Source organism: Zootoca vivipara, chromosome 2 (assembly GCF_963506605.1).
Source record: "Zootoca vivipara chromosome 2, rZooViv1.1, whole genome shotgun sequence".
In the NCBI taxonomy this organism is placed as follows: domain Eukaryota; kingdom Metazoa; phylum Chordata; class Lepidosauria; order Squamata; family Lacertidae; genus Zootoca; species Zootoca vivipara.
In genome coordinates this window covers 3,732,366-3,747,635 of record NC_083277.1, presented here as the reverse complement: position 1 = coordinate 3,747,635, position 15,270 = coordinate 3,732,366, and the positions used below count along the sequence as shown (strand labels likewise).

Sequence of the window (15,270 nt, the reverse complement as noted above, 5' to 3'; positions counted from 1 at the left end):
ACACTGCAATCAAAGGCCATGAATCGGGGGATGGAGAGAAATCACCTCGGATAGCTCAGTTGGTACAGCATGAGACCCTTAATCTCGGGGTCATGGGTTGAGGTCCCACGTTGGACAAAAACATTCCTGCATTGCAGGGGGTTGGACTAGGTGGCCCCTGCGGTCCCTTCCAACTCTACGATTCTGTGAAATCGCCACGGGTAGGGTGTGGCGACAGAGGAAGGCCCCTTCCCATGCGTAGGTTTGGAATTGACAAGAGGGCCTATGTAGATGACCTTGATATCCAAGCATGCTCATATGAGAAGGTGGTCCGACAGAAACAAACCATGGTCCAAAACCAGTTTCTCTTGCATATGCAAGACTTGAAGCTTTCATTCGTTTGTTCAGAATAGTATGAAAACCTTTTTCTTTTTTTTACAGAAATCTTAAGTGCAAAAATAAGAGTACAAAATAAGAAGTCCACAGTAAGGCAAAGCCTTTCTTTGGGCCAACTGAAATGTCACAAAATAGTTGGCAAGCTTTTCAATTCTCCGAAAGCTTCTCTTACACTCCCCACACTCCAACAGTATTCATTTGGGGCAGAGGAGTTGAATTTCCTGTGTGGGTTCTCTGATGGCTAATAAGGGCTGTGCTAGCAACAGGGTTCTTGCTTAATCTCAGAAGCCATACACTGGCTTTCCTCTGTAAATTCCCCTAGAGGGCATAAGATGGATACGCCATCTGAAGCCATTTCAACGCTCCAGGCAATAATGGGTCTCCCAACCCCAGAGTGAACTTTTTGGTGTCTGTTTAGATCCGCTTTTCTGTAAAACCTCTTCCCACATTCCAGGCATTGGAAAGGTCTCACCCCAGTGTGAATTCTCTGGTGTGAAGTAAGGTCTGTTTGCTGCCTGAAATACTTCCCACACTCCGGGCACTGATACGGTTTCTCTCCTGTGTGTATGCTTTGGTGGGAGGTGAGGCTCTTTTTCTGGCTGAAGGTCTTCCCGCACTCCTGACACTCGTACCGTCTCTCTCCGGTGTGGATTCTTTGGTGTGTGAGAAGGTTGGACTTGTCGTAAAAGCTCTTTCCACAGTGCGAGCACATGAAGGGTCTCTCCCCGGTGTGGATTCTCTGGTGGGAAGTGAAGCTTGTGATTTGGCTGAAGCTCTTTCCACATTCCATGCAAGTATATGGTTTCTCCCCCGTGTGGATTCTTTGGTGTCTAGTAAGGTGTGGCTTATCGTAGAAGCTCTTCCCACATTCTGAGCAAACGTATGGTTTCTCCCCGGTGTGGATTCTTTGGTGGGAAGTCAGGCCGAAGCTTTGATGAAAGCCTTTCCCACATACCAAGCACTGGTATGGTTTCTCCCCTGTGTGGATTCTTTGGTGGATGACCAGACTCGATTTGTCATAAAAGCCCTTTCCACACTCGGAACACTTATATGGTCTTTCTCCTGTATGAATTCTTTGATGTGATGAGAAGCTTGCTAGTTGCCGGAAACTCTTTCCACACTCCAGGCATTTGTATGGCTTCTCTCCTGTGTGGATTCTCCAATGAACGTTAAGGTCTGACTTGCGATTGAAACTTTTCCCACATACTGGGCAGACATTTTTTCTTTGCCCTTTCTGTTTTCCCTGCAGAACTGAGATTTCGGGGAAATTGTCACCCTGCCAAGTAACAGATTCGTTCATCCACTTCTCTATTTGAATTCCTTCCTGCTTCTCTGGCTCAACTTGATCTCCAATCTCTTCTTCCATTTCTAGATTCTTGTTCCTTTCCGAAGACTCTCCAGATGTCCCTTCATCAGTCTTATGCTCCCACTCATCACCTGCTGGAATACAAGAGAGAGAAACTTGGTTAGAGGACAAAGCAGCAGGGGAACAAGGAGGAAGTGTTTTTTTTAAATCACCCATCATGCCAAATTTACTACTGCAGAGAAGACGTTGTACAGGCGTGGTTCTGCTTCCACATTCCTTCCAAAGACTTAGGAAGGAATGTGGAAGCTGCATTTCTTTATCCCATCTCAGCTGCATGTAAGTTGACCTACCCCAGGCATGTCAAACATGCGGCCCTCCAGATGTTTTGGCCTACAACTCCCATGATCCCTAGCTAGCAGGACCAGTGGTTGGGGAAGATGGGAATTGTAGTCCAAAACATCTGGAGGGCCGCATGTTTGACATGCCTGACCTACCCCTTTTGCAATGAACAGACCACACACTGCTAAGTAAGTTTAAAATGCTTTACTTACAGTTCCAAGCTGCATTGGGTACCATGCAATGGGTTAATTCCCAGGCCCAATTCAAGGTACTTGTGCTTGTGTTTAAAGCCATAAATCATTCAGGCCCCAAATATATGAAAAACTGCCTCCTTTCCTACAGACCTCCAAACCCCCCCCCCCCCTCGGAAGCTCAGGATAGTGATGGTGGCTGTAGAACTCCCTCCCCACAGAAGTGTGTCTGGCAACTTCATTACAGTGGTACCTTGGTACTCGAATGGCTTGGCTCCCGAACAAATTGACTCCCAAACTCCACAAACCCAGAAGTAAGTGTTCTGGTTTGAGAACATTTTTCAGAAGCCGAACGTCCGGCGCGGCTTCCGCTTGAGTGCAGGAAGCTCCTGCAGCCAATCGGAAGCCGCATCTTGGTTTTTGAAAGGTTTCAGGGTTGAACAAACTCCTGGAACTGATTAAGTTCGAGAACCAAGTTACCACTGTAGATGGTTTTCATCATATGCTGAAGATGAAGCTCTTTAACCTGCCCTTGGACACCTATTTTCAAGATCCACTCTATATTTTATGACTGCATTTTTAAAAGCTGTATTGTATTATAACAAAATTTTGGGACTTAACAAAGTGCGACCCTTACCCAAAGAGGCCACGTTCCAATAATTCTCCATTTGTACTTCCCCGTGCAAAGCCCTTTGGCCTGGATCCAGCAGAGCCCACTCCTCCTCGGTGAAACACACAGCCACTTCCTCAAAGGCCATGGGACCCTGAATGAGGAAGAAAACGCCATGTCCTTCAAGTTATATGTATCTTACATTTATACATATATATCTTGGGCTAGGGTATTTTTAGTGGAGGGCAGTTGTTGTGGGAATGGTTGTTGATGTTGTTGATGTTACTTTCTTGTATCCTTATTTTGGATATTATTAATTATGTGGAAATTGTTCAATTGGGTTGTGCGCTTTTTGACGCTTCGCTAATTGTTTATGACTACTTTTGCTGTGCTTGTAGTTATCTAATTTTTTTTATATGCTGTAAGCCGCCTTGAGCACTGTTTTAACTTTGGAAAGGCAGCATACAAATAAAAGATTCTGAAAGATTTCTGATTTGCAAGAAATGAGCTTCCCCTTCCAAACCACCTCCACCACCCCTTTGGAGTAAAACTTTTGCCTAAGCAAAATAAGCAGAGCTCGCAGCCTCTCTATCAAAATATGACAGGCACCCAATATACAGACATACCTTGGAAGTAGAACAGAATCTGTTCCAGGAGTCCGTTCGACTTCCAAAACATTCTGAAACCAAAGCACGGCTTCTGATTGGCTGCAGGAAGCTCCTGCAGCCAATCGGAAGCAGCGGAAGCCCAATAATAATAATAATTTATTATTTATACCCCGCCCATCTGGCTGAGTTTCCCCAGCAACCCTGGGCAGCTTCCAACAGAAAAATAAAATAAAATAATCGATTAAACATTAAACGCCTCCCTAAACAGGGCTGCCTTCAAGTGTCTTCTAAAAATCTGGTAGCTGTTTTTGACATCTGATGGGAGGGCGTTCCACAGGGCGGGCGCCACTACCGAGAAGGCCCTCTGCCTGGTTCCCTGCAACTTGGCTTCTCGCAACGAGGGAATTGCCAGAGGCCCTCTGTACTGGACATCAGTGTCCGGGAAGAATGATGGGGGTGGAGACACTCCTTCAGGTATACTGGACCGAGGCCATTTAGGGCTTTAAAGGTCAGCACTAACACTTTGAATTGTGCTCGGAAACGTACTGGGACGTTTGGCTTCCAAAAATAGTTCGCAAACAGGAACAGTCACTTCCAGGTTTGTGGCGTTTGGGGGCCAAAACTAAGCTGTTCGAAAACCAAGGTACAACTGTATGCACTTTGACTAAGCATTAGGAAGAATTTTCTGGCGGTAAGAGCTGCTCGAAAAGTGGAACAGACCCTCTCAGAAGGTGGTGGACTCTGCTTCATTGGAGGGGGTCAGGTGGCCCACCTGTCAGGGGTGCTTTAGATGTGATTCCTGCATTGCAGGGGGCTGGACTAGATAACCCTCATGGTGTTCCCTTCCATCTCTACACTTCTGTGAATCTATGGAACGAGGAGGCTCCCCGACCATCCTGTATACACATTTTTCTGACGGTCCTTACCCGAGTTGACTGTGCAGAAGATGTTGCTGTTGCTCTTTCACAAATGAGGGATGATTCGGAGAGGGTCAGGGACAACACCCCGTCGCCTGGAGCAGAAGATGGCAAAAACAGATGTTGTTTTGGCTTTTAGAAAAGGAGTGTTGCTGCTGTTATGCCCATGAGCTGCCAACTTTTTTTTATTGCTTGGTTAATTTGAAGGGGCAACCGCGCACTAAAAGGTATCAGCACACAGTATTTCTCTAAAATGCTTGCAAGTGTAATGCAATGATTTCATAACAGCAATGCCAACCTGCGCTCCTTTGGGAGGGAATGGTGGGATATAAATCAGGTAACAAACAAAAGGAATACTACTTCTAAATATAAGAGGAAACAACATCTACAAAAGATGAATGGGTTAATAAAATTAATGGACTGTGTTGAAATGGCAAAGCCTAACTGCCAGACTAGGAGAGTGGAATTTCTTCTTGTTAGGTTTATATTGAATGTATTGTTAATGAACAAGAAGGCAGTAAAAAGATCTGAATTATAAGGTCTTTATCGAACAATATGGGAAGTTAAAGAAAAAACAAAAATGGATATTTGTGATGTACCTAAGATGGATTATGTGAAAATTTAATAAAATATAAATATTTCAAAAATACTTCCTAAATATATATACCACCTTATAATATAATGTAGTTCTACATATGACATAGCTGCCAAGTTATCCCTTTTTTTCAGGGATTTTCCATTATGCTGAATAGGCTTCCTCATGAGAAAAGGGAAAACTTGGCAGCTATGACATATGAAGGCATTTAAAAGCCTTTCTCTTTACCCAGGCATTTGGTGGCTGAAATCCTGAGAACCCTGAGGATAATTGTGACTGCTTTAAACTGTTTTTAGGATATTTTAAATTATACTTTTTACTAGTATGCTGTGATTCTGGGATATAAATTGAGACAACTACAACAAAACAGTACTTGGTAACAAGATAATATAAAGGTAAAGGTACCCCTGACTGTAAGGTCCAGTCACGGACGACTCTGGGGTTGCGGCGCTCATTTGGTACACTTTGACCTGTTAATCTTTGCTGACGAAGAATAGTCGAAACAGGGCCTTGTCCTGATTTTTACTGGAATGTACCTTTATTTGCCTTCAACATTGGGATTGATTCCCATTTAAACTCCGCATCACATCAATAAAACCTTGTGAAGATTTATTTGAAATCCATCTTCTTGTGGCCTGAGTTCTTGCAATCTATCGTTTATTTCTGGACTTTCCCAAGAACTCCAATTTTTACGGCGTTTATAGAGGGACATAAATAATCATCAACAATAAAACATTATGATCACCAAGTCATTTAATTTGCCACTTTCAGATTCCCCATAGATCAGTTTTAAAATTAGAGAGGAGGAAGATAAACATACTGTAACTGAAATACATGGTAAAACAATTACACTGAATCAATACATTAATTAAAACAGGAGACAAGATGGGACTCGACTCAACTGTGTGGACGGAACAAGATTGACTATTGCAGTGGGATTTTTCCCTCTCCCCAAAGCCTGCTAAATCTTTTCTGGAGAGTTAAGAGAAAACTCCAAAGAGATTTAAGAGATGCACAGGCATCACAATGGGGGAGGGAATTTGGGGGGGGGGGAATCTTATGGTGCAAACAGGAACTTGCTCCATGCAGTCATACCCAGCTTAGAGTTATGCTGAATTCAACTCTCAGGCTGAGAGAGGAATAAGCTCTGGGAGTCGTGGTGGGGAGGACCCTCACCCGGAGATGGACAGGCACCCCCCCACAGGCAAGATCAGCGGCTCATTAATTACAGGCATCCACAAAAAGGAAGAGGGGGATCTAGACATTTTTCCTGGAGAACGGTCATAGCACCTAGGAACTCAAGGAACAGGAAATCCTCCCTTACCCAGTGCCAAATCTTGAGTCCGAATCTCTGGCACGATTCCCACGCAGAGTGACTTCTTGCAGGCATTGGGAACGTCCTTTTCTGACTCGAGGGAATCAGCGACCGCTTGCAGGAGGGACCGTGGCACCTGAAACAGCAACCAAGATTTGATTCAGGGAGCAGGGAGGAGAACTAGGGGGAGTGGGATGGATTTTCACCATCTTCTTCTTCCATCTCTGCAAAACCCTGCAGCACTCAGTGGGGCTGGAATAGGAACACAGGAAGCAGAGACTGGCCGGCCTGCCATCAGGGTGGATTTGATTTAAATCAAATCATTTAAATCACGATTTAAATCACTAGTCATTAAGACTTGATTTAAATCAATATTTTTACAGAAAGACTCGTTCTTGCTGGTATCATCTTAATACAGTGGTACCTCGGGTTAAGTGGGACCCAGGTGACGCTGTGGGTTAATTCACAGCCTAGGGCTTGCTGATCAGAAAGTCGGCGGTTCGAATCCCTGTGACAGGGTGAGCTCCCGTTGCTTGGTCCCAGCTCCTGCCAACCTAGCAGTTCGAAAGCAAGTCAAAATGCAAGTAGATAAATAGGAACCGCTACAGCGGGAAGGTAAATGGCGTTTCCATGTGCTGCTCTGGTTTGCCAGAAGCGGCTTTGTCATGCTGGCCACATGACCTGGAAGCTATACACCGGCTCCCTCGGCCAATAATGCGAGATGAGCGCGCAACCCCAGAGTCAATCATGACTGGACCTAATGGTCAGGGGTCCCTTTACCTTTACCTTTTACCTTGCGTTAGGAACTTAATTCGTTCTGGAGGTCCGTTCTTAATGTGAAACCGTTCTTAACCTAAGGTACCACATTAACTAATGGGGCCTCCCGCTGCTGCTGCGCGATTTCTGTTCCCATTCTGAAGCAAAGTTCTTAACCCGAGGTACTATTTCTGGGTTAGCGGAGTCTGTAACCTGAAGCGTCTGTAACCCGAGATACCACTGTATTTACAACCAGATGAAGGTTTCATTTTTGGAATAATAAATTTTCAGAGTAGCTTTTACAGCTATATCAAAAATTTCTGATTTGGTTATACTATTAGAAATGCATAGGCAGATAATTATGAAATTATTTAATCAGTTAACTCTTTATATTTGGACAACTTTCCTGCCGTACTTTATCGGAAGGAGAATCATTTCCTTAACAACAATTTGAACAATTTATTTAGCTAAAACAATAACGCTATAGCATATGGATCCATGTTTGTTAACTGATGTGGTTAAACTTTTTTTTTTTAACTGAGTTTTAGCACACATGAAAAACTTAAAGCAAATCCTTATTTCCTGATGAATAGCCTTTGGACTATAATGTCACTTAAATAGAAAATCTTTAGAAAGATTTTTGTCCAAAAGCAGTTTATTTTAAAAATCCAATTTTAAAAAATCTGATTTAAATCAAACAAATCTGATTTTTTAAAATAAAAATTATTGATTTTTTTAAATAAAAATTATTGTTTTAAATAAAAAAATTATTGATTTTTTTAAAATAAAAAAATTATTGATTTTTTCCCCACCCTGCCTGCCACTTATCTGGAAGCAGCTGTCCAGGGTTTCCTGCAGGAAGTCTTCTCCAGCCCTTTCTGGAGATGCCAGGGATTGAGGCTGGGACCTTCTGCATCAAAGAAGTATCTCTGTCCCTGAGCTACAGCCCTTCCCCTAAAATTAAAGCAAGATCCCAGTCCTCCTCGGTTTTAGATGAAGGGCCCATTTAGTAAGAAACACAGAAACCTGCCTTAAGCGGAGTCAGACCTGATCTAGCCCAGGAAAGGCCACGGGCCGCGGCTCTCCAGGTATTCAGACAGTGGGAGAGCATCTGCCTTGCAAGCTAAAGGCCACAGGTTCAATCCCTGGCTTCTACAGGTAGGGTTGGGAGAAGCTCCTACCTGAAATCCTGTTGTGCTGCTGCCAGTTGAGCATGGACAATACTGAAGCTAGACAGACCAATGGTCTGGCTCAGTGCAAGGCCACAGGAGGAAGTATGCGACCTTCTGCACAGATAGAAAGTCCCTAGCAGAGAAGAATGGCAGATGAAGTTGATGGACTATGCTGCAATGGCTAGCATGACTGGAAGAATCAGAAATCAGGAAGACCAAAGTTTTAATAAGGAACAGGGAAAAGTAACTTACCTTAAAGACCATTGTAAATGGTTAAAACCGTTAGTAGGATCGGAATATCACTTTAGTTTAAGGGTGAATTCTGGACACAACAGGGAAGTAAAAGATTTGGATCATCAGAAAAAGATGCGGGAGGAAATGATTAAATTAGGACCCACGAAAGGGAGGATGGGAGTCGAGGAGATTCCTTGGTTTATTATTTATGTTTGATATACCTGTAAAATTTCAATTTGAAAGACCAAATAAATAAATTTATTTCTAAAAAGAGAGTATCTCTACCACTAACAAGATCTCAGTCCTCACTGGTTCTGAATTAAGAGGTGTTTCAATTAGAAAGTAATGTATTTAGCATTGACTCTGGAAGTGTGCAATCGATTCTGACCCAACTAAGTCTCCTGGAGCAAAATATACATCAGGACGCTGAGTTTGGTCAGAATCGAGTACACTTTCCCAAAGTTAACGCTAAATGAGCCACCGTAGCCGCTGGAGGGCTGTGAAAATATGTGTCCTGGGTTTTTTAGACTCATCTACCCATGTAGTGAGCGGGACGCGGGTGGCGCTGTGGTCTAAACCACAGACCCTAGGACTTGCCGATCAGAAGGTCGGCGGTTCAAATCCGTGCGATGGGGTGAGCTCCTGTTGTTTGGACCCAGCTCCTGCCCACTTAGCAGTTTGAAAGCACGCCAAAGCGGAATGAGATAAGTACTGCTTCTGCCGGGAAGGTAAATGGCGTTTCCGTGCGCTGCTCTGGTTCGCCAGAAGCAGCTTAGTCATGCTGGCCACATGACCCGAAAGCTGTCTGTGGACAAACGCTGGCTCCCTTGGCCTATAGAGCGAGATGAGCGCCGCAACCCGAGTCGTCCGTGACTGGACCAAATGGTATGGGGTGCCTGTACCTTTACCCATGTACAATCTGAAACCAAAGGGGCACATTGGTTGATGTGAACTTGTTCTCACACCGACCAACCAGATGCCTGTGGGAAACCCTTAAGCAGGACCCGAGCACGTGAGAACTCTCGGCTCCTGAGTCTTCCAGCAAGGGGTGTATTCAGAAGCATGACTGGCTCCCGCTGCAGAGGCAAAGAACCACCATGGAACCATCAAGATGAAAATATTCTCTCACCTGCTTCTCCTCTTCCTGCTTCTTCCCCTCCACCTGGCTCAGGAGGAAGCCTTCTGCCAGGGCCACCGCCTGGGAGCTGGTCTCTGCTCCACACTCCCTGACCCAGCTCTCCATCTCCGGGGGGAGGATAGTCAGGAACTGCTCCAAGATCACCAGGTCCAGCATCTGAGCCTTGGTGAGCCTTTCCGGCTTCAGCCACTGACGGCAGAGACTGTGGAGTCGGCTGCAAACCTCTCGGGGGCCCTCGGCCTCCTGGTAGAGTAACCCTCTGAAGCGCTGGCGTTGGTCATCAGAGCTGGTATCGTCCACACCCGGGATCTCTGGGACAGACTTTCCCCTGTATGTCCCATGGCTCCCAATCTCAACAGCGTCAGGGCCAGCTGCGGTTCGCTCCTTCATCTTCACCCTGTACTCCAAGGCGGCTTCCAAGATCGCCCTAAATATATTCTCCCGCCAATTTCTCTCTTGCTAAAGCCAAGAGCTGTCCGGATCGGAGGCTTGCAAAAGGGATGGAGTTCTTCTGGGTGGAGCAAAGGTGTTTTCACAATTCCAGCAAGCAAGCAACCAGGACTTCTCCCTGCAGGAAAGACAGGCAGATGGTAAGGCTCAGTGAGAAACCAGAGATTGAAGAGCTGTTTGGAAATGCTTTTTAAAATACTGTTTTTAATGCTGTAAACTGCCCTGGCACCTTAGCATGAATGGCAGGTAATAAGTAAATAAATAAGTTATGCACCCACATGCAATGGTTTTGCCCCTAGGTCTCATAGAATCATAGAGTTGGAAGAGACCACAAGGGCCATCCAGTCCAACCCCCTGCCGAGCAGGAAACACCATCAAAGCATTCTTGACGGATGGCTGTCAAGCCTCCGCTTAAAGACCTCCAAAGGAGACTCCACCACACTCCTTGGCAGCAAATTTCACTGTCGAACAGCTCTTACTCTACAGTCTCTACAGTGTTGGGGACTCAAACTTGGATCACATTTCTAAAATCAGTAAGTGGGCCACCCACAAAGCAGCCCCTTCTCTTGTTTTCCCTGGCCTCAAAAACCTCCATAAATAGCTTATTAATTTCTTCTTGGTTGCAGTCAGATCAATAGCTGGAGGCTGGAAAACATCCTCTGATATTATTATTAATTATTATTGTTATTGTTATTATCAGTGGTACCTTAGCTGTCGAACGTAATCCATTCTGGAAGACCATTCAACTTCCAAAACGTTTGACAACCGAGGCACAATGGGCGGTCGGCAAATTCCATTGAGAAAATTGAGAAATGCACCTTGGAAGCCATTTGCCTTCCAAGCTACATTTGAAAATGGAAGCATTTACTTCCAACCGAAATGGTCGGCTTCCGAAGCATTCGACAACCAAGATAACACTGTATTGCCAATTGGAATAAGTGTGTTTGGTGTCTCATCCTCACGAAAGATGGAATAGGCCCCCCCTCTGCCGGGAGGAAAATCCAAAACTCATGGCTGGCACAGAGAATGCCCTCTCCCAGGCACCCCTGAATTTCAGAGGGCGGTAAACTAACAAGAGTCCAAATGCAGAAAGTCCAAAACTCTACAGTCATACCTCGGTTTAAGTACGCCTCGGTTTGAGCACTTTCAGTTTAAGTACTCTGCGAACCTGTCTGGAACGGATCAATCCACTTTCCATTACTTTCAATGGGAAAGTTCGCTTCAGGTTAAGTACAGACTTCCAGAACCAATTGTGTACTTAAACCGAGGTACCACTGTATTTCCAAAGGCATAGACCCTACCTGCCCGCGGAGTGTCTCTCCAGACTGGTGCATGCTCAAGTTATCTCTCACTTAGACTACTGCAATGCACTCTACGTGGGGCTACCTTTGAAGGTGACCCGGAAACTACAACTAATTCAGAATGCGGCAGCTAGACTGGTGACTGGGAGCGGCCACCGAGACCATATAACACCAGTCCTGAAAGACCTACATTGGCTCCCAGTACGTTTCCGAGCACAATTCAAAGTGTTGGTGCTGACCTTTAAAGCCCTAAATGGCCTCAGTCCAGTATACCTGACGGAGCGTCTCCACCCCCATCGTTCTGCCCGGACACTGAGGTCCAGCACCGAGGGCCTTCTGGCGGTTCCCTCGCTGTGAGAAGCAAAGCTACAGGGAACCAGGCAGAGGGCCTTCTCGGTAGTGGCACCCGTCCTGTGGAACGCCCTCCCATCAGTAGGGTTGCCAGACTCAATAGAGGACAGGACTGTGCTTGGAAATTAAACACAAAGGGTCTGCTGGTTTCTCTTTAAGGTTTCCAGACTCAAAAGAGAGCAGGGCAATTAAAGGCACAGAAGTCCTGTCCTCTATTGAGTCTGGCAACCCTACCCATCAGATGTTAAAGAAATAAACAACTACCTGACATTTAGAAAACACCTGAAGGCAGCCCTGTTTAGGGAAGTTTTTAATGTGTGACATTTTAATGTATTTTAATCTTTGTTGGAAGCAGCCCAGAGAGGCTGGGGAAACCCAGCCAGATGGGCAGGGTATAAATAACAGGGACAGGGACAGCCCCTGAACCTCATAATAAACAATACTGATGAATATTGACCAGTGGTCCTGACAGAGGCCTCATTCACACCACACATTTAAAGAACTGTAATATTCCTGCATTTCAGGGGGTTGGACTAGATGCCCCTTGGGGTCCCTTGTAACTCTACAATTTTATGATGGCATGTTAAATGTTCATGGTTCCCCCCCCCCCAAAAAAATACATCCTGGGAGCTGTAGTTTGTTAAAGGGGTGTTGAGAGTTGTTAAGAGACCCACCCATCGCCCTTACAATTCGCAGAGTTTCCTGGGAAGGGGGATTGATTGCTAAAATTGCAGTTCGTGCTTTGCAGGGAGAGGAGGCATGACTGTTTAAAAATGGTGTCTAAGTGCTTTAAATGTACAGTGTGAACGTACAGGACAGCTTCCTCTTTTCCAATTTACACAGCAGGAAACTGAGGTTTACTCAATTAAAAGCAGTTTTTGCAGTTTGGTAACTGCTTTTGTGGGAGGGTGGGTTATTGGTTATGCAGGATGGACATCCCCGTGTCACGTTAGTCGATGGGGCGAGAAATGAAAACAAACGCACAACGAAGTGGGGAAATTGGTTTAAGCACCGTTGCACGCTTTCAGCAAAGCAAAGCAGGCTTGGGGCTCAACAAAGGAGGCCAAAAAGTCTGGCTTTTGTAGTGGGTTTTTGGCGACAGTTGTGCAAACCTATAGATCCGGTATGCGCTTGAATCCCCGCCCCCCGCCCCCAAATAGTGACAGCCTGGAGGTTCCCCACCCCCACCCCCTCTCCCTTTGCAGGGACTGAAAAAAGAGGGATGTAGGAGGTTGGGGGATCCCTGCCTGCCTCCTCCTGTCTGCCATGGGCTTCTCTCCCCACGGGACCCGACCAAAGCCCACTCCTCTGCAATGCAATGCAATGCAACAATGCAATTCACTGCATTGCAACAATGCAATGCAATTACAATAATGCAATGCAATTGCAACAATGCAATGCCGTCCCCTACTCCCCTTGGAGCTATTTTCCTCCCTGGGGAATCTCCCCTTCCCGGAGAGGCCCTTTTGCACTCACCAGATGCTCTTTTGCCAGTGGGATGGTAGCAGGAGGGGTGGGGGTGGTGCAGGCAGGAAGTGGGCCTTCCTCTTTCTTCTGAGGCGCCTCTCTAGGAAGGCCGACTCTCTCGCGTTAACCTTTAGATTGCTGAATTCCCCCCACCCCCGCTCTCTCTCCAGAAGCTTTGCTCGTAGAGGAGCGCGTTGCATTGAGTTGCCCGTTCTTCTATTTTTTTTAAAGGCTTCCAGTTAATTTTACTTGCTCGTGTTTTATCTTGATGTTAAGTGGCTTTGAGACTTTTGTGTGTGTTTGTAAAGAAGCAGCCCGATGCAATATAATTATAAAAAATAATAAGCAGGACGTTTGAAGCACATCCCCGCCCCAAAAAGAATCCCATGAACTGTTGTTTAACCCGCACAGAACTGTAAACCCCAGCACCCTTAGAAAACTACTTTCCCCATGATTATTTCTGGCAGGGCATGTTTTAAATCGGTTTTTCTCAAACTTGGGTCTCCCCAACTGCTTTTGGACTACAATTCCCACCATCCCTGACCACTAGTCCTGCTAGCTAGGGATGATGGGAGTTGTAGTCTAAAAACTGCTGGCGACCCAAGTTTGGGGAACACTGATTTAGATGTGTCGTAAAATAAAAAAATTCCTTCAGTAGCACCTTAAAGACCAACTAAGTTTTTATTTTGGTATGAGCTTTCGTGTGCATGTGCATGCACACGAAAGCTCATACCAAAATAAAAACTTAGTTGGTCTTTAAGGTGCTACTGAAGGAATTTTTTTATTTTACTTCGATCCAGACCAACACGGCTACCTACCTGTAACCAGAACTATGGAAGGCACCACATTGAGCCGCATGAAATGGAAGTCCATGGTATCTGAAGAAGTGTGCATGCACACGAAAGCTCATACCAAAATAAAAACTTAGTTGGTCTTTAAGGTGCTACTGAAGGAATTTTTTTATTTTACTTCGATCCAGACCAACACGGCTACCTACCTGTAATTAGATGTGTCGTGTACAAGAACGAGAGCAAAATAAGAAAATTCCTTCAGTAGCACCTTAAAGACCAACTAAGTTTATATTTTGGTATGAGCTTTCGTGTGCATGCACACGAAAGCTCATACCAAAATATAAACTTAGTTGGTCTTTAAGGTGCTACTGAAGGAATTTTCTTATTTTGCTTCGACTCAGACCAACACGGCTACCTACCTGTAACAAGAACGAGAGAGAAAAGTCACTCAGGCAATACATTTGAGCTTTTCTAGATTTAATCTCTATCTCCTAAACTCCTCCCTGAAACTCTGGCGAGCTGCCTCATTGGCTCAGACCACATTCATACAGTACAGTACTGTACAGTACAATTAAAGTAAAATGATGCCGCTTTTACACAGTTGCGGCTTCTCCCAAAGAATTCTGGGAGCTGTAGTTTGTTAAAGGTCCCAATAGTTGTTAGGAGATCCTTCCCTCGCAGAGCTATAATTTCAGAGTTCCCAGCCAGATGGTCGAAGTAGAAATAATAAAACAACAACAACAACTTGTTCTTTTGTTGTTAGGAATGAGATCCCAACCGTGCAAAGCAGGAAGCGATTCCCCTCCCTCCGTCGGCCTCTGAAAAAAGGAAGCGCCCCCACCTCTGTCCATACAAAGTTTTTCTTCCAAGCTCCTGACACTAGACCTCGTAGGCATTCGAGGAAGCTAAAAATCGGAAGATCCGGACAGATGAAAGAAAACGTTTCTCACCGCGGTGCGATGATAATCAATGGAACTCCTTGCGACAGGAGTCAATGATGGCTTTCATGAGAGATTCCCACAAATTCATGGAGGAGGAGAGGGCTCTCTTCCTGCAATGTAGGGGGTTGGACTTTGAAGTCCTGTAGTGACTTCATGCTCTTTATTGCAGCTTTAGTTACAGCAGGTAGGTAGCCGTGTTGGTCCGACGTAGTCGAAACAAACAAACAAAAAAATTCCTTCCAGCAGCACCTTAAAGACCAACTAAGTTTTTATTTTGGTATGAGCTCATACCAAAATAAAAACTTAGTTGGTCTTTAAGGTGCTGCTGGAAGGAATTTACTGCAGCTTGTAAAACAGTGAATGAAATGCCCCGCCCCCCAAAAAACAGTGAATGAAATGCCCCGCCCCCCAAC

The 15,270-nt window shown here is 45.2% G+C and overlaps 1 protein-coding gene across 3 annotated transcripts; it reads right to left on the bottom strand.

Moving 5' to 3' along the window:
- Positions 1-412: 412 nt before the first annotated feature.
- On the bottom strand, positions 413-15,106 carry LOC118081208 (zinc finger protein 2-like). 3 transcript variants are annotated; one of them, XM_035107527.2, is made up of 6 exons: positions 14,867-15,106; positions 9,548-10,124; positions 6,266-6,392; positions 4,356-4,441; positions 2,849-2,975; positions 413-1,815 (listed from the first exon to the last, which is right to left on the bottom strand). In XM_035107527.2, exons 2-6 carry the CDS (start codon positions 9,944-9,946, stop codon positions 632-634), a joined length of 1,923 nt encoding a protein of 640 aa, XP_034963418.2. In that variant the 5' UTR covers positions 9,947-10,124; positions 14,867-15,106; the 3' UTR covers positions 413-631. The 3 variants fall into 3 exon arrangements, with proteins under 3 accessions (XP_034963418.2, XP_060125133.1, XP_034963417.2); XM_060269150.1 differs by lacking the exon at positions 14,867-15,106 and adding an exon at positions 13,135-13,254 and having other exon boundaries at positions 413-1,812; XM_035107526.2 differs by lacking the exon at positions 14,867-15,106 and adding an exon at positions 13,135-13,252.
- Positions 15,107-15,270: the final 164 nt, after the last annotated feature.